The sequence below is a fragment of the Oratosquilla oratoria genome, chromosome 7 (genome assembly GCF_046742065.1).
Source record: "Oratosquilla oratoria isolate Oo_2021 chromosome 7, ASM4674206v1, whole genome shotgun sequence".
Classification (NCBI taxonomy): Eukaryota; Metazoa; Arthropoda; class Malacostraca; order Stomatopoda; family Squillidae; genus Oratosquilla; species Oratosquilla oratoria.
The window spans coordinates 45,126,076-45,151,075 of NC_134783.1; the positions used below are offsets into that span (position 1 = coordinate 45,126,076).

Here is a 25,000-nt window from a genome sequence, read left to right on the forward strand (position 1 = left end):
TAGAACTATCAGGCTCTCCTTGTTTCTATGAGCACAGATTACTATCCTTACAAATGTGGTGACAGATGCAGGCTATTCCCCTTAATGAAGAAAAAACCATATGTTGAAAAAATGTATATATGTACACATGTTTGGAGAGGGAGCAACAAAGAAGGAAACATAGTTGTTTTTCAACCTCTGTATGAATATTTTAACTCTAATGTAATTGATACTAAAGGGATTTTCATTATAAGACTGTCATTTACAATCACAGACTTTTTTGTAAGTGTGTACTGACACTAAAATGAGAGGAAAATAAAAATTATTCATCTTATTGAATTTCAATTATTGCTCCTCTTTTCAGTTTTCTCTCTCCAAACTTTTCATCACCTCTTCCACTTGCTCCCTTGAAATAGGGATGAGAGAACTGTTTCTGTCCTTCCCCTTTCATCTAGTTTGGGTGCTGGATCAATCAATCCATTACGCCAGTTCTCATACAGGAGACCCACTGTTCTAACCTAACTGGGGATAGTTGAATGCACCAGTGACTGTATATATGTGTTTATATATATATATATATATATATATATATATATATATATATATATATATATATATACACACACACACATATACCAAGGTCTTTTTCCCCTTTACAAGGGAGGTAGCCAAAGTCAAAAGGCATAATTCCACTTTCACCCACTCCACTCCCACTCATCACCCCTCCCTCTCTCTTTTCTTGGTTCCTCCTGGATGATGGGTCATTCCTGCATCATGCCCATTGCCCTGGTCAGTGTATGTATACATACATACATATATATATATATATATATATATATATATATATATATATATATATATATATCTATATATATATATATAATTATATATATACATATATACATATATAATATATATATATATATATATATATATATATATATATATATATATATATATATATATATATATATATATTTATTTTCCAGGAATAGATTTTCCCTTTGTGGAGGTACCCTTGTGCAATATCCTCATTTGTGAAGATGACCATATTTTCTATGAGAAAAAGAGACCATTGATGCACAGCTACATATATCAATGTATGTATATATGCATGTGTACTATATATGTATGTGTGTACATATACATATATATATATATATATATATATATATATATATATATATATATATATATATATATGTATATATATATATATATATATACATATATATATATATATATATATATATATATATATATATATATATATATATATATATATATATATATATATATATATATATATATATATATATATGCTAAAATAAATTCACCCAAACACATAGTTTAATCATATTGAAATCATAACACATAACACAAACAAACATGAGCTACATCATTTAAGCTTATATATAAAGAAAAGAATCTTTATTTTTTCCTAAAAGTTTATTCAAAGTTGTTATATATGGGTGGCGATATGGTGCACACTGACTTGGCCCCTGAGTGAGTATAATAATGTAGCTAACCAATCAGTGAGCATTGCCGAGACTAACCCTCTCTCATTATGCGATATCCTCCCAACAGGTAAAGTACCAGAGCAGCTCTTTCAAATTTCTCAGAAATTGCATTGATTTCAAACAGTGCCAGGGTATACACTATGATATATTATAGATTCTTTAATTCTAAGATAGAGTTGCTGGTGACACATGCCAAGTGTGTGTGTATAAAGAATGAAAGGTAAGGGTTGGTAATTTGGGCCCCACTAAAGCATGATATTTCCATGTTTGTCAGCCCATTCTTTCGTTGTGTCGCTATCATGTACGAACAACTTTGGAGCACAAAGCCTAAGAAAAAAGCACCTGTACGGGGGCTTTATTTACAATTATGTACACAAGTCTCGACCTTTCAAAGCCTCGGCGCAGGGAAGGAAAAAACAAATGAGGAAAACAGTAGTAACCAGGTAATAACTTTACATGGGCATGAAAAAGCAGCATTACAACTTTATCTACGGAAGAGAGGAGCTACAAATGTACATGAAAAATAGCCAAATTATCAAATAATGCGCATCAGGCCATTCACGCATTCACTCACACTTCCACGCACTATCTATAGTAATAAAAATAACAGGCGAAAGAAAGAGGGAACGGGCTGACGAGAGAGGGTGCGCTGTGTGGGTGATGCGCACGCGCACTATCTGTTCAACTGGCCCGGAGAAGGCTGAGTAGGGACACAGGTACGGTGTGGAAGGGCTGTTGCCTACTGAAATCATCAACCTGACATGAGTATTAAGACCACATCGAGTCTCACAAAGGCAATGGTACGGCAGGGTTGTCAGGGAATGGTGTGGCGCTGGTATGGATGTGGTGGTAGTAGTAATAGTGGTAATGGTAACAGTAGTAAAATAGTAGTAGTAGAAAAGTAGTAGAAGTAAAACTGTATTAGTTGTGAAGCTAGTAGTAGTGAAACTGGTAGTGGTAGTAGAGCTAGCTAGTAGTAGTGGAGCTAGTAGGAGTCATAGTAGAACTAGTAATAGTGGTGGTGAAGGTGGTAGTGTTGGTGGATAGAAGTGCAGAAGGTTAAATGGGAAGAAAGAGTTAAAAGTACCCTCAAGTGGGTTGCATTAAGTGAACTTGTAACATTATCTTGATGTGTTTGTGTTAGAAATGTAGATTACATTGAAAGTGTTAAAGACTTGTCCAAGGAAGAATATATATATGTATATATGTGTATATGTATGTATGTATACTGTATAATTATATACATATACATAAATATATATATATATATATATATACATATATATATATATATATATATATATATATATATATTCATTTATTTATTTATATTTACAATTACAGATAATGCATGAAGTAATACTCAGAGTAATAGTGGAAATGGGTGAATCAAATGAAGCCATTGGTGATGGAATCACATACATAACAGGATGGGGAATGAAGATCTTGTGGTGTATGTTGTGAAGAATGGAATTGTAGCTGTGATGGCTGTCATTACTGTTGTTGGTGTTGTGATGAAATAGTATTTGTAATTGCAAGAGTTGGAGAGAAGTAATAGTATAGTTATGTCAATGAATAATGAAAAGTGGTACATACAATGGCACCTTAAGTGAAAGCTATTAGCAGAATGTATACAAAGTACATTAACTAGAAGCTGTAGTGGTAGAGAAGCCATAGAATTAGTTGTAGTGTTGACTGATCTTAACAATTTCTTACATATAAGATTTTGATGTAAGTTTGTTGAGGCTTGGGGAAGCAGAAGGCACAGAAACCATCAATTGTAAGTTTGCAGTGGGTCCAGTAATGGTACAGGTTTCAAAGGGAAAGTTAAGAATTTTGATAGCTGATATCATTACATTGATATCATCTACATTCCTAGATTTGGCTAGATTTTATCAACTTAGACAGGGTAGGGTCTAGGAGTTGGAATGGGTTTCTAGTTATGTGGACGACAGTTGCATTTGCAACAAAGTTTTCAGGTTGCACTTGGGTTTCACATTCATAGATTAACCATTCTGTGTTTGATCAGATCACTGGGTATGACTGGGGGTTAAGAACATAATCAGACCTCAGGGGTAATAGAAGGTCTATGACTAACCAGGTGTCAAAGAGTACAAGATGCAGTGGAAGTCTGCAGTTTAGGGACTAAGTTAACGGAACATCAGAAAATAAAGGGAATGTTTGAAGGGGATTCACTGGGTTTGTTGGATTGCTTGGGTTGGTTCTTTAAAGACTTGAGGATCTTAAAGGGGTTTCCAGGGGGGGGAGGGGCATGTATGTGTGCTTGGGATTTAAGACTTAACAAGTTGAAGATGATGACTCAATTGGTACATTTTTCCATCGCTAGTCTTTTGTGTATCTTAATTTACACTACAAACTTTTTTTACGTACAAGAAATAGGCCAAGAAATAATATCAATTGATTATCACATTGAACAAAGTAACCATCCTTTTTCTAACCAAATCTGAGAACATGGGCATCAGAACCCAAGAAGGCTGCATGGGATCAATTTTACACTTCTTTCCCCTTCCCTCCTTTCCCTCCTCCATCATGACGAAGAGTGACTTTGTTGAAGGTGGGGGTGGGGGTTGGAGCCTGGAGCCAACCTTTCCTGTAAGCTTTTCTGTAATACCAACCATTTCAAAGTGGTCAAGTGCAAAAGGTACACAACATCACAAGCTATCACATGGCAAGGCAGGTTAACAACGGCCAGCCGGACTTGTTTAGGGGATCAGATGCCTTACTTCCGCCTCAAGGGGATCTCTCTGTTTTTTTGTTTTTTTTTTGTTGTTTTTTGTTTTTATTTTTTTGCAGTTCTTCCCAAAAAAATAAATAAAATAAAGAGAAAAAGAAAGAAAAAAATCTCGTTGCATTGGGCTTTGGCGCTTTGACTGGTAGCACTGGCACTTAATTTCAGTCTAATTTTTTTTTTTTTTTTGTCCAGTTGGTGATGGTCACTCGACTTCAACGGTGTTGGTGCAACATCAACTGTCTTCCTGTAATTATCACTTACAGCACTATCTCTTGGCCCTTAGATATTTCTTAGCACTTTCACAAGCATCACACTTTGGTGGTAAAAACTATTACCTGGCTTGAGCATCATACCTGTTGGTCACACTATTCATTACGCATGAGGGTCATCATACTTAGCTGTTGACACTAGCACTCAATGTAAACATCAATGCCTTGCTAGTACGTACTAACTAGCTTCATTACATCATGCCTTGTTGATAGTACTAGCACTCGCCTCTGGGATCATAACATAGCTTGTTGGTAACACAATTTGCTCAGCTCCTGGATCATCATCATCATACCATGCATGTAGTAAAATACTATCACTTAACTTCACCATCATACACTGCCGGTAACACAATCACTTGGCTTCAGAACCATACATTTTTTGGTAGCACTATCACTCTGCTTCATGATTATTATTATTATTATTATAATTATTATTATTCCTAACTGGTGGACGTATAAATTAGACTCAATGGTTCTATGTGTTTAGAATAGCTGTGACTTATGCTCCTTTACACTTGGAACTCAGGCACGCTGTCGTGTCATCCTTTGTTCCACCACACTGACATCAGCACTGCTCAAGCAAGCAATCACCGCTGTTGAGTGGCATAAATTTTGCCCTGAAGCCTCACTGTTCTTGGGGGGGGCTTCCTTTTTTTTCTTCTTTTTTCCTCATAATGCCAATTTTGTTGAAGTCCATAGTGAATGCCATGAAATGACATAAAATTCATACAAAGGCCAAAGACCCATCGTAGATAATTAATTTAATTAATTTGTCCTCTTCCTCTTCTACATGTTTTCGCGCTGGACCCACGACCAAGAAAAGCAATTAAGTACATTCTAAAATGTACACAACTACAATGTACAACTCGAGAAGATTAATATACCTGGTCTACATCATTACATATGAGGCTGCCCATCATTTGCAGCTTATAGTCCTTCATTAATTGTAATTGCAACGAATAATCACAGTTTCTTAGGAGTCAAGAATATCTGTTATAATTATTACTTGTATTATCATAATATTAATATTATAAATGTTATTAATACCAGCTTGCCCGGACGTGTCACAAAGGAACGTGAGAGTGATTATTGACAACAGAAGTATGGTGTTGTCAGCAAAAAACTAAACTAAATACTTGAAAAGTTTTCTCACCCTAAAAAGAAGACTATCACAAAAGCAGTGTATTCCTGTGTCCCTCGCGCCTATTGACAGCAGCAGGCCACCTCACCACGGCACATTTTTTTCTTTGGCAAGTTCCTGTACATTTTTTCTTTCATTTTCTTTCACGGAGGAAAGGAATTAGACAAACTTAAGAAAAAAAAAATTCAACGGCCGCATAGCGCTCGTCGATTGTTTCCGTCATGTTTGATCGGGGGATGAGAAGGACAATTACCAACCAAACTTTCTCGGAATCCTACATTCGATTTGCTTAAGTTCGATGAATGATGATATAAAGGTCGACGATGATGAGGTCAAAGACGACTATATGCACGTCCTCACACATCCGACGATTTTGAGTCTGACGAGTGGTGAACACCAAAACTAGGGCTGGGCTCACGTGACCTCTCCTGTTAAGTATTAGGAAAATATTATTAATACAAAGAGGTGGCAAAATCTACTTAGGGTGTATTTATCTATATATGTGTGCATAGGATCTATATGTGGCATCTTTACTGAGGACTAAGTTAAACAAAAACTGAAACAAGCAACATAAGAGTACACAAATTAATGTTTGTCATAGAAGTTAAGATATGAATTAGAATAAGAAAAATCAAATGTTTGTAACACCAAAAAGTTAGCCTTGCTGTGAAAAATAGATAGCAGAGGATTAGAAAAATCTACTTTGAATAATCTTAATGAATTTGAATGACTAGCAACACATGTAAAAAGATGAAGTACCAGGTCTGTTGATAGTTAATCAAATAAAGAAAATAATGGGATGTAGGACACACACGCACACAAAAAATAAGATGTTAAGAATGTGAAAAAATAGATACTAAAACACTACTTCAAAATAGTAAAGTATGGAGACTTGAAAATAGGGAAATACTATAACTTGAGAATGAGGCAATCGTTTGACAATTTGTACTAGACCCCTTTTTCTATTAGTGGTTCTATTAGAATGCTAGTTACACATCCTATGCTATACTAGAAGACTTATTAAGTTTTCTAATATCAAAATTTCATACTGGTCACTCCCAGCCTACACCTAAGTCATGCTTTGACTACAGAACCTATTACAGAAACTATAACACCTCTATTACACCTATTACAAAACACAGGCCTATAAGAAAACACCCATTACAAATTGTATACACAAGCTATACATGTTATATATTCTATGCTAAAGATGTCTCTGTATGATGTGCAGTAAGACCCATCATTCCACAATCCACATTCTCTCATTTAGTTTCCTTTCATACCCTGAGTTCACATTAAATTTTTCAGTATTATGCACTTGATAATAATGTTATTACATATTATACACATTGGCACAGGATACATGAAATTCAAGAAGCTACCTTTAATTTACATTAATTAAGTATCCTCCATTCATTTTAAGTTGGTTGATTCCCTGATCAGTTGGTCTGTAGTTTTCATATTGTACTGAATTACACTTTTCATCACAATTTTTCTTCATATTGCTGTCTGTAATTTGCCAAGGATGTTACTCCATTTGGTGATGTATTCTTATGTGCTCACAAATACATATCCATCATATCAAAATGAACAGACATTAAAGATACAGAGGAGGCTCTGATAACATTGACTTCTGTGAACACAAGGTTCCTGTTGCAGCCCAGTTATACTGCATAAATCATTGTGCAGATAATTCTGACACCAATAAACCAAGGCACATATTTATATACCAGAGTATACAATCTTGTAGTTAGAGGCTTTCCCTAAGCACTAAATTTCATCATACTTGCCTAACCGTCTTATTATCTATGAGACAGTTTGTTGGTAATGTTTGCATACATGCCATATATATTTATATAGGCAAACAATATTCAAGGCTAAACAGAATTCATTCTTGATTATTTTATTGCAACTATTCTCTATACAGTGCACTTTTTTCTTGTTTACTGACTGTATTTAGTAGGTGTCCAGTGGTTGTTGACATTTTGGAACTACCTTGTTCCATCTTCAAGGCAAAATGTTGTGTATCAGGTGAACAGTAGGGTAATTTACAATGTTTGTGTGATGTGGTCACCACTGATTGGCTGCCACATATCCATCAAGACACATTACACTACCTCACACAATTGATCATAAACAAGAAAAGACTTGGATCTGAACACAGCCATTATAGACAGGGAGAGGGATCCTATAGGCTGCCATTCTTGGAAGTCCTCTATATTTAGGCTAGACTTCTTACAGTGAATACCCAGGTGGACAATCTACAAGCCTTGAAGTCTGTGAGGCAATGATGATGAGAAGGCTAGCAAGTCCCACTAGAAGAGGTCTAGTCAATCAGGTAATCTTGCTCCAAGTTCTCCCAATGGCCTGTGGCAGCCAATCAGTCGTGAAATCACACAAACATTCTATGATCTCTATGGCTCATATAAATTGCACATCCTACACCTGATACACAACCATTGGACACCTAAGTAAGATCAATGAATGAGGTAAATAAATTGTGCTGTATAGAGAATACTTACAATAAAATAATCAAGAATGAATCCTTTTTAGCTTTCAACCTTCTTTGCCTTCAAGAAAATATATTACTTGGCTACACAGATATGTATGCATAGATATATATGCACACCAAAGGCCCTTTCCCCTTTATATGGGGGTGGTGGCTGAATCCAAACATGCACACACATAGAACTCTTTCATCCACTGCAACCTCAGCACCTCAAGGATGAAGGATCACCCTGTCCTTCACCACAATAATTTGAGCTAGTATATCCTCACTGTATAGTGACTCCCCTCCTCATCCGCTCAAAATAAATTCTGAAGCAGAAGATATCCTTTTGGGTCCTGTCATTCCTTCCTTCATTTACAATCTTCTATTCATCAATCTTTGCACTTTCTCTTTCCTGTTCAACAGACATTCTATGTGCATCTGAAACACCCTTCACCCGGTCCATCCACCTCATTCTCAGCTTATTTTATCTTCTGCTTTCCACTCTCTTTACTAGTCTTTCATCATTTCCATATGTTTAAACCAACTTAGCACTCTCTCCTTATCCAGCAGCTTTCCTCTTACCTCTGTTGTTTGCCTCATCTTTACATTACTGACTCTATCCACTCATGTAACACCTATCATATTTCCCAAATATTTCATCTAACAGTGGCATAGCCAGGATTTTCCTGAAAGGGGGGCTAGATCCTAGGAAAATATAGGGGAATTTTTTAGGTATATAGTTGTGTCATCTGGTTTGCATAAGTAGGGGGCATACACAGAAATAGGCAAATGAAGCCATATGAATAAGAATATATGACTGAAATTGAAGAGAAAAATTATGCTTAGTTTATCAGTATTAACTAGTCTGTAGATTAAACATGGCCCCCACCCTGGCTATGCCACTGTCATCTAAAAAAATTTGGTTGCTTCCCTTCTGCCTCCTATATACTCCATGTCTCTGCTCTATACATTTCCATAGAATCACTCACACATACAATCTTCTCTTTGCATTCATCCTGAAATACCAATTTTTCATAAAGATTTTCATTCCACATCTACATCCACATTAACTTCAAACCACTCTCTCCATTCCATCCCCTCACATATACCATACATTTATAAGAACTTTTAACCATCTTCATTAGACTTCCCCTATTCCATACAATTGTAATGCTTTTCATAAAGCTTCTTGGTTGACCTTACCATGTGCCTTCCCCAAGTCCATGAAAGTGAAAAAAAGCTAAATACTTTTCATATACCTGTATTACCACAAATAATTACTTATATCCATTCCTCTAATAAATCCACACTTCTCTTCCCAGTCACTCTCTATTACCCACTTAAGTCTCACAATCAACACACTCCTGTATATACTATTGATCATGCTCAATAGATTGATTCCTCCAAATCTGCTCCATTCATACTTGTCTCCCTTCTTCCTGTATAGCAGAACGAAACATGCACTTCTCCATTCCACCAGGACATTTGCTTCCAAGACACACACTGACAATCTCACCAATCCTTCCACTCTTAGTAGTCCACCTTTTGTCATACATTCATATGACATCCATCTTATATAAATACCTTTCCAGCTTTCATGTACAGTATACACTCTAGTTTCCAGTGACATGGATTTTTCACTGGAAACATTTACTTTTCCTTCAAGTTCTAATTCTTTTAATACTTTTATTTGTGTAGCTAGAATGAGAAACTCCCTAGTGCAACCAAAACTAATTTCCTGCTATAGCTAATTCACCCACTTGCCCATGTATCTGATTGCAGAAGTATCCTACTGTCCCACGACCAATAGTTAAATGACACAAAGAGCACCTCACTATAAATCTACTGTAGAAACCAAACTGATGAAAACTGCAGCACACTAAATAGATTTTACTGAGCTACATATTAGACAATTTCATTTAGCTCATGGATGGGCTGAACAGGATATAGTGTGCCATAGTGTGCAAGGTGCTAATTTCTTACAGAATGGCTGGTACAAGTTCCCTTTATTTCTTTGCTCTAAGTTTGGCCTCATTTCCCACTGTCAAAATAAGAAAAAATAACAACAGCAGTAAAAGAAAATGCATCAGTGACTAGCATACAGAGATAGAGTGTTATTACACAAATTGTGATGTACTGATGGAAAATAATGATGGGGTTTATTACAAAACATTGTGTCTTACAGAAATACATAATTTTATTTACTGGTTGAGGTAACAACTGCAAATTAAAGGAAAAAATTACATCACAACAATAGGAAGACAGGATGGAAATAACTTTGAAAAGGAACAATGTATGATGGAATGGATGAAAGAAGCAGTGAAATTTACTGATATATATTTTTTAAGAATTCTGATGGAAATATACATAATCATTTCAGGTGGTAATAACAGCCTTAAGTGTAATAACAATGGCCCTTATAAGTAGCTTTGGAGTAATTTGATGCAATAAATACTTAGACAATACTAATTCTTTATCTAGTCTAATCCATGCGTTTGATACAAAAGAAATAACCCATTAATGCCCGATGGTTATCTTTACATATTTTGTTACTGCCAATGTTAGATAAGTAATTTTTCTTTTTCTCATGGGGGCCTCTGGGACTTAATGGACTTCGAATGATCTCAATTAACCCATTAAATTCCAGCAACCATTTTCATGACTTCGTTACAGTTAATTCCAGACACTTTTATTCAGGTCTGATGAACCTCTGGGCTTTATTGGGTTGATAAAAGCAATCAGTGGTAGGGGGGCCCACTATAGCAGCCCCACCTACTCTGCATCCTCTCCAACTCATGCACCTACACTACATTATACGCATCTATGAAGTCATCATTAAACTTAGCAGTTGGAGAGGCAGTTGGCTCTCAATATGTGTCTACATGTTGGCCTGGTGTCTTGCATCAATCGCAGCAACACAATGACTCACTTAATGTTTTGGCTAAGAACCAATGATATTATTCAGCCATGGGGGAGTTCAGCCTGAATGGGGAAGTCTTGATTGATCAAGACCCTTTCCAGACTGCAGTCTAACCCCTTTTGTTGAAGAATATTGCTTGTCCTTAGCCAGAAGGAAAGCCATAAAGTATGTCACTGTGTTGGTGGGATAAGGCCAAAAACTGATACAATGTGGCACTACATTGTCTACAGCAGAGGAGTGTGGGGATTACTTTCGTTTTTAAATAGTTTCACAAATGGTGTTTTAGCAAAAAGGATATCTTCAGTGCATTTTTGTCAATAACATCTATACAGGTGGCTCACACTGAGCTTTACCTGAGATTAATTTTCTGTTATGTGCAAGTGTATGTGTAAATATGGTTTTACCTTGATGGTACATTTACATATCAAAGCAAAAAACAATTACTGACACACACACACACATATGCATACATACTCGATGGCACTGTGGTAGTGTTCGCAACTGCTACTACAGTGGTCCGAGTTTGAATCCCACCCAAGGCTGAAATAATTTCAGTATTGTTGCACTGCAAGTTGTTACTCCAACTCTCATGGGCAGGGAGTTGAGGGTATGCGTGCGTGTAAGATCACAGCAAACCATAGATAAGTCATATATGAGCTCTCATCTGGGAGGGTAATAGCTGTTCATCATGAGTCCAACACATGATCCAAAGACCATTGTGAATCACACTTACAGTACACACGTGCTCACACATGACTCAATGGCGCAGTGGTAGAGTTCCCGGCCGCCACTATGGCGGTCTGAGCTCAAATCCTGCCCAGGGCTGAAATAATTTCAGTATCGCTGTGCTGCGAGTTGTTACTCCAACTCTTGTGGGCGGGGAGTTCGGTGTGTGTGTGGTGTGCGTGTAAGGTTACATCATTACCCATAGATCGGTCATATATGAGCTCTCTTCCAGGAGGGAAATAGCTGTCAACCACAAGACCAACATGTGATCCAAGACCATGGTGAATCACAAACACATATACACACGTTTGCACACACACACACACACACACACACGCACCATGCACACACACTCGCATGCATGCACGCGCACAAAGAAGTTAAGCTTCAATTTAGAGGTAACCTTGGTACCATGCTGTCCAGTACACATGTCTGTTAATCGAGAATACAGAGAATTCAGTAATAATACAAGGTACGGTACTTGTTTTCGACAACAATAATAACAAAAACTGTGAAATGGCAAGAGACTTTCGGGACTTGCCAGACACGATTCTAAAATTGTAAATTGCGGAAACAATGTTCTGCTGCAGTTCTGTGAGAACAACTATGCTACATTTTTTTCTGTTGAATGTTACCTTAAAAGAGTTTGATTTTTCTTTCTGATATTGTTGTTAAACACCTATGTGAATTAAAACTTTAATTTTTTTTTCAAGGTTCTGATTTGAATGTAATTCTTTTAAATGTGATCCCATTAAATTGAGGCTTAACTTGTATAATGTTTACAAATGCAAATGTACATTTGTAAACACATTTAAAAGTATATATGCATGCATAACGCGTGTATATGTGTGTGATTCACCATGGTCTTGGATCACGTGTTGGACTCATGATCGACAGTTATTAACCTCCCGGACGAGAGCTGAGAACTCGTATGACCGATCTATGGGTAACTTACATGCACCCCTCCCAACTCCCCACCCACGAGAGTTGGAGTAACACCCCGCAACGGAGCGATACTGATATTATTTCAGCCCTGGGTGGGAGTCGAACCTGGACCGTTGTAATGGCAGGCGAAAATCATGGTCTTGCGTCACGTGTTGGAGTTGTGATTCACAGCTATTACCCTCCTAGATGAGAGTTCAGAGCTCATATATGGTCTGATCTATGGATAATGATGTGACCCCCCTCCCCACCCCCACACTCGCGTGCGCACAACTCCTAGCCCACTAGAGTTGCAGTGCTGGCTGGCAGTGCAGCAATACTGAATTTTTATTAACTGTGGGTGAGTCTCTAACTTGAATTGCTGAATTAGCAGTTGAGAATGGTACCACAGTACTATTAAGCCGATGTATTTACCTAGTTGTATCTTACGAGAATGGGGAGCTACACTCGTAGTACCCCGTCTCTGTATCTCACAGTGTCTAAATTGTTCTTAAATTTGTGTATGGTTTTAGCACACACTATTGTTTCATCTAGTTTGTTTCATACATCCACCACTCTGGGGAAAACTGCTCTGTGTGCATGCGTGCATGTGTGTAATGCCATGTTCCATGACATGTCATGTGTCAAGTTTCGTGGTTGGGTCATGGTGTGTCGCAATAACAGAGACGCTGGTTTGGTGCCATAAGCTACATCCTAGCAAAAGCCATAATTGCTCACCATCCTTAATGAAAATGCGCATGGAAGTTGAATTCCACAACTACTAGGTTATCTTAAGCTAGATAATGGTATATAGGATTATAAACATTGGTAACTTATGATAAACGACCAGTTACAAGAGTTCTTGCTGCGCAGATGGCGGAGTACACAGCGTGAGCATTTTATGGCTGAGATCATAGTTCATCATAACAATGATGACGTGAAGAAATAGCATCATCATCATTATTCTATTAGTCTAGATAACTAGTAATTGATAATTTGTAAACCTTATTCATACAGAAATAAAGTGAATGGATTGTGCAAAGCCAGGTAAACAGAAACAGAGTAGGCTTAAAGACGCAATAAATTGGTATCTGTCGTTGGCACTTGCATTGTGTGTCCTATTCTAGAGCAAGTTAAATTTTATATTTTTATATTATGTAAATCAAATAGTTTTTGCACTTCTCTTTTTTTCATCCCAGTGCAAGATAGAAAATCCAAATAGAAGGCATTTGCTACACTAGCTACTGGATTTAAGGAATTGATCAAATCACGGCCAGGTTTGATACATAAACTCAAATACAAATGCTAGTCTGTGACAGCAATTACTGCCTTGATTTTCAATAAATGGAAATTAGCAGCCTTAACTAAAGTGGCTGGTAACAGCCTTCAAGATTCTGGACTCTGAAAGGAAACATGTATGTTGTACTGATCTGGACCTGTTTTTACTTCTCCAATTTTATTATATTTGGAGGAGAGAGGTAGCTACCGGATGTCAGCAGGAAATACATTAAAATGGATTGAGTTCTTGGCTCCACATGTGGATTGAATTCTAGTACCTTGTGGTTGCACTTCCTGATGTAGGAGAATGTGCTGGTAGGTTATGAAGATTGGCAACAGGCCATGCTGTTCACTGTACTTGCACAGGCACCAAACCACACAGTAAGTTCCATTGTACACAGTTACATATGTAGGTTACATATGGGTAATTCTAAGAGACTGATGTCTAGAAACTCAATGAGGTCAAGCGGGATTTGAACCTGCAGTCTTATGTTCAGAAACTCTATGCTCCAGGTCCACTTTATATGTAGTATATGTATATATGCTGTATATGGTGTATGCATACATATATACTGTGTACACAGTATATGCATAACCTTAATATATACACACATACATACATACACACATCATGGTGACATATATTTCCTCCGAGACAAGAGCTTGGAATGAAAATGAATATTAAGAAATGTTAGAGGACACAGCTCTTTTCCTAAAGAAAAATACTGAACAAAGTAGTAACACTATTCTTATTGGAGATTTTAATTGTGGTGATGTAAACTGGGAGGAGTGGGAAGCAAGTGGCAAAGCAGATTCCTGGGGAAATACACTGCTGAGTATAGCAATGGTGAACACAATAACCCAGTGGGTAAAGGAAATGACCCTGGTAAGAGATGACACTTCACCAAGATTAGATCTGTTACTAACCAAAGAGTCAGACATCATCATCTCCTTAAACTACCTTTGCCCAATAGAAAAAAAAAAAAAAAAAAGACCAAGTTGCAATTTAATTTCAACTGGAGGCTGAGGAAATAGAGCCAAGGAATGAATCGATGAATCACACAGGCAAAGGAGACTTAATTCTAGGAAGGCAGATTACATAGGGTTGAGAAAATTCTTTGAAAAAACAAACAAACAAACAAATTGGGAGGAATTCATGAGTACCACAGGAATAAGAAGGAAATGGAAAATCTTTCTTGACATTTACAACCTAAGAGTGAACAAACATATGCCAAAGACCAGAGAAAGAAAGAAGCAAAAACAGGATTGGTTTAACAAAAGGTGTAAGATTTTGAAAAAGGCCAGGGATGTGGCTTGGGGGAAAATGGAGAAAGAAGCAATAAAACAAAAGAAGCTTACTAACAAGGGAGGAGGAAGGCAATTTTGAGAGGTTTAGTAGAAAAATGCAAAAGTGAACCAAAACTGTTTTGCAGGTGTAGGATAGGTTGGGCTCCAGGCAGGCACCACTACCGTGCCTACCCATTGTATCCACACCAGCCGCCAGTAGGCGTCACTCATCAATAAAGAGTAAACGAACCTCGGTGTATCACTCGCCTATCGTATATGGCGCAGTGACCGGTTCACGACCTACGCACTCAACATGGCCGGACGTCGTCTTCGTCTACCGGCTCAGACCCCACGGTCCAGCCGTGGGTCCCCTCAAGCATCCACAGCCCTGGGGCAAGCTCACCGGCTTCTCTTGGCACAGTCGGAAGCCATCACAGCCCTGCAACGCCAGGTAGCGGCACAGCCCAGACACCACTCATCGGCTCCTCGGTCCTCAGCACCCGAGAAATGTGACCTAAGTATGTCCACGGCAGCTTTCCGATCCTGGAGGCGCTCCATGGAGTACTGGCTGGCCCTCAGCGACTTTGCACCTGCTGAGGCGGTCCTTCATATCCGTCTCCTCTGCACGCCGACCCTACAACGCTCTTTGGACTCTAGATTCACCACGCAGCAATGGGAGGCTCTCTCCATCCAAGGAGCACTGGACGCTATTGGGTGCATGGCCGTGCAGGCGTCCAACCAGGCGGCGGAGTGGTTTCGGTTTTTCTCCGCAGTGCAAGAACCCAGTGAGTCCATAAGTGATTACTTTACTCGTTCCACTCAGTGTGCGGCGGATTGCGAGTTTTCGTGTCCCCAGTGTCAGTGTAGCCTTTCTGAGTACATGCTCCTCCGTAAGCTAATGTGTGGGTTACATAGTGTGGTGTTGAAAGAGGAAGTATTTCGTCAGTGTGAATCCTTCAAGGATGTGGATTCGTTACGCAGGTTCTGTGTTGCCTTCGAGGCGGCACAAAAGGACGCCCGCCATAACACATTGGGCGGGAGTTTCGGGCGGGAAAATCTGGCCGCGGTGGCTGGGGTGACGCCGCTGCCAGACGCGCAAGCAGATTCCTACCCTCAGGTAGCTGGAGCCCGCCACCAACAACCCACTCGCATGCCGCAGGCAGCCCGCCAACAGCAGCAGGTTTTGAAACGCTGTGGCAACTGTGGGTTAAAACACAAGCAAGGCAGAGGGCTGTGTTACGCGGAGACACTAGCCTGCCACAGCTGCGGTAGAGTTGGGCACGTGCAGAAAATGTGTAGGAGTAAAGGGAAACCAGCAGCAGCAGCGGCAGCTGAAGATCTGGAAGCGTCTGGCATCGTGATTGCAGCTGCAGGCGCAGCTCGAAGTCAACCACGCATCTGGGTGACGGTCAGTCATGCGAAAGGGAAGAACAAATCCGCAAAAATCCAGGCCGTACCTGACACGGGAGCTCAGGTGTGTGTGGCTGGGTTGGAGTTACTGACTTCATTGGGCGTCAAGGTAGCATCGCTGACACATCGGGGAGGACTGCGAGACGTGGCGAACGTCAAGCTGCAACCTCTGGGCTCTTTTCCCTGTCGACTGCAGTATGGTGACAAGTCGACACTGCAGGAGATGTTTGTGGTGAAGACAGCCACACAGTGTTACATATCGCTACAGGCGTGCAGGGAGTTGGGACTGGTGCATGAGACCTTCCCTCATCACACTGTCGTCGCAGGAGCGGCTATTGGCGTCGTTGGCGACGCTGCCACACAGTCAGCTGACACCATGCACCCACGCCCATCCTCCCCTCCGTTTCCCCCCCTTGAAGAAAACGTGTCCAGATTAGAGGAATGGCTCCTCTGTCATTTTTCGGGATCTACATTTAACACAGACAGAAGTCCCCTTCCAACAATGGCGGGTGAACCGCACACCATCCACCTGCTTCCAGACGCCAGGCCCTACGCATGTCACACACCGGCCTCGGTACCTAGACACTGGGAGGCAGAGGTGAAGAGGCAACTCGACGACGACGTCAGGATGGGAATTATAGAGCCAGTGCCTGTGGGGGAGGCCACGGAGTGGTGCGCGAGAATGGTAGTTGTGGCTAAGAAGTCAGGTCAACCTAGGCGCACCATTGATTACCAAAAGCTCAACGCTGCATGCAGAAGGGAGACCCATCACACCCCTACACCATTCGACATGGTATCCGGCATCCCGCGCCACACATACAAGACCATCGCGGACGCACATTGGGGCTTTCACCAGGTCGAGCTTCAGGAAGCCAGTAAGAAACTCACAACCTTCATCACACCCTGGGGCCGTTACAGATACTGCAGGACCCCCATGGGTCACTGTGCCGCCCCTGACGCTTACACTCGAAGGTTTGACGAGGCCATTGCAGGGATTCAGAGAAAAGTGAAGTGTGTTGACGACACCCTACTGTTTGACGCTAGCGTTGAGGACGCATTCTGGCATACGTATAACTTCCTTGAAACCTGCGCCACGAAAGGAGTGACCCTCAAACCCGAGAAGTTCAAGTTCGGAAGGAGAGAGGTGGACTTCGTCGGGTTTCATGTCGGGTGGGACGCCTACAAGCCGACAGACGAAAGACTGGCTGCCATCAGGAACTTCAGTATGCCTGCGGAGCCATCACTGACGGACGTTCGCTCCTGGCACGGGTTCGTCAATCAAATGGCACCTTTCCTCGCTACTGCACCAATTATGGAGCCGTTTCGTGAGCTGCTACGGAAACCTCAAGGCAGGAAGGTATACTGGGATGGAAATCTGCAAGAGAAATTCCAGCAGGCAAAGGAGGTTATCTGTAGCCTTGCTAAGGAGGGCCTAACCTATTACGATAAGAACAAGCCCACAGCGGTGATTACCGATTGGAGTAAAGTGGGCATCGGGTTCGTGGTGCTGCAGCAGCATTGTCAGTGCCCGATGAGAGAGAGTCCATTCTGCTGCAAGAGTGGGTGGCGCCTCGCACTTTGTGGCAGCCGCCACCTCACACCTGCGGAGGCGGGTTACGCCCCGGTAGAGGGGGAGGCGTTGGCGGTCGCTTGGTGTCTCCGTAAGGCCCGCCTGTTCCTGCTCGGATGCCCCAACCTCCTGATCGTCACTGATCATCGCCCGCTAGTCAAGCTTCTTGGGGACAGGGCGCTGAAAGACATAGTGAACCCAAGGTTATTCTCCTTGAAGGAAAAAACCCTTCCTTACCGATTTCAGATCAAGTACCTGCCCGGGAAGCGGAACTGTGCAGCAGATTTTTTGTCCCGCTATCCTGCGCTCTGTGCACCACCAGAGGCTGGGGACGAAGAGGATTCAAATGACATGGAGGCCGCTGTGGCAGCAGCAGCAGTTGCCGCGCTCGATGTCGCTGACTCTATCGTACTCGATAATGCAGCGGTGGTGCGGGCAGCTGCAGATGATCCAGACTACCAGCTCCTATTGGCTAAGGTGACAGAAGGCGATTGGCATCCTCACCGAGCACAAGAGTTGACCAGCCTTCGGCAGTACTATGCCGTCAGGGAGAGGTTGGCAGTGTCACACGGGTTGGTGACGTACACATACGACCAAGGCGCCGTGCGATTGGTGATCCCGGAAGTTCTACGACGACGCATTGCAAGTAATCTCCACGCGGGTCACCAAGGCCTAGACGGAATGTTACGAAGGGCGAGGCAATCGGTATATTGGCCTGGCATGGAGGGCGACCTGCAACAACATCGGAATGCTTGTGCCACCTGCAACACTCACTCGCCTTCACAAGCCGCGGAACCCTTTACCTTCACCCCTACGCCTGAGTACCCGTTCCAGCACACCGTGGCAGACCTGTTCCAACTTGACGAGAGAATGTATATGGCATACGCCGACAGGCTCACCGGGTGGATGGAGTTAGCACACTTCCCAAGTGGTGCCACGTCAAACAAGTTAGCATCAGTGTTCCGGCAGTTCTTCCACAGGTGGGGTGCGCCCGTGTCTATTTCTACAGACGGAGGGACAAACCTCACCAGTGAAGAGATGCGTGCCTTCTTCAGAAAATGGGACGTAGAGAGACGGATCTCGTCCGCTCACTTCCCTCAGTCAAACGGGAGGGCAGAAACAGCAGTGAAGTCCGCCAAGAGACTGCTACGAGACAACACAGGTCCGGGCGGCAGCCTGGATGCTGATAAGGTAGCAGTAGCCATACTGCAGTATCACAACACACCTCTACGCGGGGTGGACAAGTCACCAGCGCAGCTAGCCATGGGCAGACAGCTACGAGATGGGGTACCGGTGCACAAGCAGCACTACAAGGTGGATGTGCACTGGCAGCAGGCGCTGCGCGCAAGGGAAATCGAGGCGGCGAGGCAGCAGGAAGCTTGGATGATCAGCCAAGGGACACCTAAGACTCTTCCCACATTATCGGTTGGCACCCAAGTGCTGATACAGGATCAGGCCAGTAAGTTGTGGGACAGGCGAGGCGTGGTCACCGAGGTCCAACCATTCCGCCAATACTCTGTCAAGTTGGATGGGAGTGGACGCATTACCTTACGCAACCGCAGGCACCTGCGGGTCGCTGTGGACACCAGTTCACAAGAAACGCTGTCACCGTCACCAGCACCACATACGTCCAATCCGCCGTCATCCAACACGCCTCATAGCCGCCCTAAAAGGAGCTCAAGGAAGCCGATGTGGCTGCGAGATTATGCAACCGACGATTGTGACTGATTGCCTGGTGTGTGTGTGTGTGTGTGTGTGTGTGTCATGCCTACCGCAGTGTCAGTGTGTGTGTGTGTGTGTGTGTGTGTGTGTGTGTGTGTGTGTTCCTCTCACGAAGGAACAATAGATATCCCTCACTTTGCTTTTGTGTTGAACATATTGTTTTCTCGGAATTGTGAACACTTAACATTGCTAGTTTTGTTAAATTTACCATATGGTCCATTTAATTGTCTTGGGAGGGGGATGTAGGATAAGTTGGGCTCCAGGCAGGCACCACTACCGTGCCTACCCACTGTATCCACACCAGCCGCCAGTAGGCGTCACTCATCAATAAAGAGTAAACGAACCTCGGTGTATCACTCGCCTATCGTATAGCAGGTTCATAAATGGTAGCTTGAGACACAGGGAAGAAATCACCAAGTTAATAGTATATGGTGAGGTTTTTGAAGAGCCCTCAGCTCAGACAGAAATAATGAATGAAGGTTTCCAAATGGTCTTCACAAAAGAGTGCATCCTTTTGGAGAAAAGCGAGAAGAAAAAAACAGGTTTAGCTGATGCAAATGTAGAAGTTAGGAAAGTACTCAATCTTCTGTGATGGTTGGATGTGACAAAAACCTCAGGACCAGACAAGATCTCAAATTGGATACTTAAAGATTGTAGGGAACAACTAGTGGACAAGATCCACATGTTCATTGAAAGAAAGCATTGTGCCACTTGATTGGAAAAGGGCAAACGTAGTGCCTATTCACAAAGGTGGAAACAAGGAAACACCACTAAATTATAGGCCAGTATCACTAACCAGCACAATAGTGATGTTATGCAAAAGATCAATGGACCAAATATCTTGAAAATATAAACATTCTGACAGTCAGTTTGGCTTCAGATCTTGATGCATCACAGCATCATCCATACACAACCCTTCTCCATTCACCACTATCTTCTGTCCTCTCTCGTCCATCTCATCCTAGGAAGCCCCCTCATATTCACTCTTTCCACCTCTGCCTTCCACTCCTCTTTTACTAATCTTTCTTCACTCATTCTTTCCATGTGTCCAAACCATCCTAATACTCTTCCATCAACCCTATCTCCCAGCTCACCTTTCCACCCTTGTTCTCCTCCTCACCTCCTCATTTCTCACTCTAGACTAGTAACCCCTATCATATTTCTCAGACATTTCATCTCAAACACATTCAAACTCTTTCTCTCTTCCTCTCTTATGTTCCATGTTTCTGCCCCGTACAGTGTTGTTGGCACAATCACTCCTTCATATAACCTCCTCTTAGCATCCATTCCCAGATGTCTCTTTCTCATTACACTTTTTAATCCACCAAGGCATTTACTCGCTTCTCTCAATCTACATTCTATCTCCACCCCCACTCCTCCCTTTACTACCACATTTGCACCCATGTATCTAAAACTATCCACTTCCTCCAGTCTCTCACCCTTAATCCTCATTTCCAGCCTGCTGTCACTCTCTTCCCTTGTACATCAGATTCATCACCTTACTTTTGCCCACATTTATCTTCAGCCTCCTTCTTTCACACAACTTCTCAAACTCTGTTACTAACTTCCTCAATCCCTCCTCTGATCCTGCTACAAGCGCAGTGTCGTCAGCAAACAACAACTGGCTTATTTCCCACTTTTCTCCATTTTCTTTAACCATCTCCAACCCCTGACCCACTACCCTTGCATTCACCTCTCGTACCACCCCATCCATGTATAGATTGAACAGCCAGGGCAACATAACACATCCCTGACGTAGTCTCATCTTTACCTCAAACCATTCACTCTCTCCATTTCTAATCCTAACACAAGTTCTACTACTCTCGTATAAACTCTTGACTGCTCTTAACAGCTTTCCTCCTATCCCATATATCTGCAGTACCTCCCACAGTGTCTTCCTGTCTACCTTGTTGTAGGCCTTTTCCAGATCCATAGAAGCCCAAAAGACATCCTTACCTTTTCCTATAGCTTTCTCACATGTCTGTCTTACCACAAAAATCTGATCTACACAACTCCTACCTGTCCTAAACTCACACTGTTCCTCACCAATTACTCCCTCTGTTCCTCTCCAAATCCTCTCAATCAAGACCCTCCCATAAGCCTTCCCAACTACACTCAACAAGCTGATCCCTCTGAAACTACTACACTCACACTTGTCCCCCTTTCCCTTGTAAAGTGGAACTATACAGGCACTCCTCCAGTCCTCCGGCACTCTACTCTCTCTTAAACAAAGATTAAATAGCCTCACCAGCCAGTCCACCATAACTGTACCTCCTTTCTTCAGACATTCTGCATGGCATCCATCCAGACCAGGTGCCTTACCTGCTCTCATCATCTTAACAGCTGCTTTCACTTCATCTTTCCCTATCTCTCCTCCATTTTCCTCACTCATCACGGTCATTTTCTTAGCGCTTCCCATTGCAACTACCTTTCCCTCCCTATCCTCATTTACATTTAGCAACTACCTAAAATGCTCTGCCCACCTTCCTCTCACTGCCTTCTCTTCCATTATCATCTCTCTACTTGCACCTTTTACCTTTTCTTCTCTACTTGATTCGCCTCCTCTTCCTCTTTTAATTTCTTTCCAAAACATATTTTTATTACTTTCAAAAATTTCTGTCATACTCTTACCCCATTTCACATCTGCTCTCCTCTTTGCTTCCTTTATCTTATGCTTAAATTCCCTTCTCTTTACTTTGTACCTCTCATACGATTCCCTTGTCCTAATTTGTAGGTAATCTATGAATGCCTGTTTCTTCTCTTCTACACCCTTCTTTGCTTCCTCATCCCACCACTCACTACTCTTCCTTCTATTTCCTCCCGCTCTCCTTGTTCCACACACCATCTTTGCACACCTTATGACTCCCTCTTGAACCATCCCCATTCCTCTTCCACTCCTAGTTCTACTCTATCCTTCACTCCCTCCCACTCCTCTCTCAGCTTCTTCTTATACTCATTCTCCTTTTGTTTCTCTTTTAAGCAGTTCACTCTAAGTACCTCCCTACCTTCTGACCTTTTCCTCTTTCTCCACCTATTTTCCACTCTCAATTTACCTTCCACTAGAAAATGATCTGATATTCCCCCACTCTCTCCCTTTAGAACATGTACATCCTTAACTCTTCCTACCATACTCCTGGTCACCACTATATAGTCCACTAATGCTCTATCTGCCACCCTTCCATCCACCACCCTCTCCCATGTGTACTTATGCTTGACTTTCTTCCTAAACACTGTATTTGCTATCAACTCTCAAGACACAGGGTTGGAGAAAAGCCCAAGAGAAAACAAAATTGAATTTAGAGATATAATGACACAACAGATGAAAGAACAAACTATGGACACAGTTATTAAAGTGATGAGAAGGAGAATATTGTAAGAGACTTCGCAGACAAAAAGAAATATATAATTATATTAGGGATGGAAGATAAGCATAGTCCAAATAGGACTACAAGAATAAAAGAGAAGGAAAAGGCAAACAAGATATCAGAAGTAGTTCAAGAGGATGAACAAGAAACGGAAAGAAATTGAAGAAATACATAGAATAGGGAAATACAATACAGATAAGACCAGACCAATTAAGGTTAAATTCAGGTCACAAACGACAGCAGAGAATATCTTAGCAAAAACAGGGAAACTAGCAAAAAGTGATCAGTATAAACAGGTATGGATAAAAAGAGAAATGAATAAAGAGGAAAGAGAGGATGAGAAAACAAAAAGACTAGAAGCTAAGGAAAAAAAAAACGAGAACAGAACAGAGTCAAAGAGAAATTCTATTGGAGAGTAGTGGATATGAAAGTGAGGAAATGGTTCATAGCAGAGAAAAACGGAAGGGAAACAGAAAACACGATGGAAGTAGCAGAAAATTAAGTGTCTTACACAAATATAGATGGCTTAATAACAGGCTTGAACGAACTGAATGATTACCTGAAGGAAAAAGAACCGGACATAATGGGAATTGTAGAGACAAAATTGAAAGGTCCACTACCACCCAATGGTGTAGGACATGGTGCATATAATTATTGGATTAGAAACAGAGAGGCAAAACAAGGGGGTGAAGTTATGTTCCTAAGAAGGATATAAATGTGAGGAATGTCACATATGGAAAGAATAGAGATGATTATGATGGAAATGGACAGGGATGGGAAGAGCAGGAAGTTTGTGGTAAATTGCGTGCCTCCCAAAATGGCTTCATGGGAAGAGAGAGAACACAAAAATGTTAGAAGACACAAGGATAACATTAAACAAGATAATGGAAGATGGAGGAAGAATAGTTATACTGGATGACTTTATTGTAAAGATATCTGCTGGGAAGAGATGACAGTGAAGGGTGGAGACGACCTATGGGGAAATATACTTGATATGATTATAGAACATACAATGACGTAATGGATACAAGGGAATACTAGGTATTGAAATGAGGAAGAACCATCGAGACTGGACCTAATAATCACACCAGAATCTGAAATAGTGGACAATATTGAATATAAGACATCAATAAGCAAAAGTGAGCACATATTGGTTGAACTGGAACTAAATGAGGAAAAATACGTTAAAAAACGAACAATATAGATAGGGAAGATTGATATATGGATTTTTTTTTAAATAAGAGAATTCTTTCAAAAAGCAGACTGGGAAAGGATACACAAGGAGGAAACAACAGTAGAAGAGATATGGAATATTTTGACAAATTTATAAAGGAGTGGAAAAGTATGTTCCAAGACAAAAACAAGAAAAAGGATATGTAAAGTGCTGGTACAACAAAATATGTAGGGAGTTAAAAGACAAAAGGGATAAAGCTTGGATAAAATGGAAAAAAGTCAAAAGACCTGAACAATGGAAAATATATACTAGTTATAGAAATGAATATGTACAAGTGTGCAGAGAAGGAAAGAGAAAATACGAAAAAGATGTTATAGAAAAATGTAAAGATCAACCAAAACTATTTTATAGATTTGTAAACAACAAACTGAAAAACAAACAAGAATTAGAGAAACTACGATAAGGAGTTGAATAC

At 41.1% G+C, this 25,000-nt stretch overlaps 1 protein-coding gene across 1 annotated transcript in view; it reads right to left on the reverse strand.

The window, feature by feature from the left end:
* Positions 1-2,804: 2,804 nt before the first annotated feature.
* LOC143027138 (uncharacterized) overlaps positions 2,805-25,000 on the reverse strand; it is a 426,550-nt gene continuing 404,354 nt past the window's right edge. Inside the window, exon 23 of the mRNA XM_076188192.1 lies at positions 2,805-6,089. Coding sequence (XP_076044307.1) covers positions 6,018-6,089 — 72 coding nt within the window. The 3' untranslated portion in view covers positions 2,805-6,017. The remainder of the gene's footprint in view (positions 6,090-25,000) is intronic.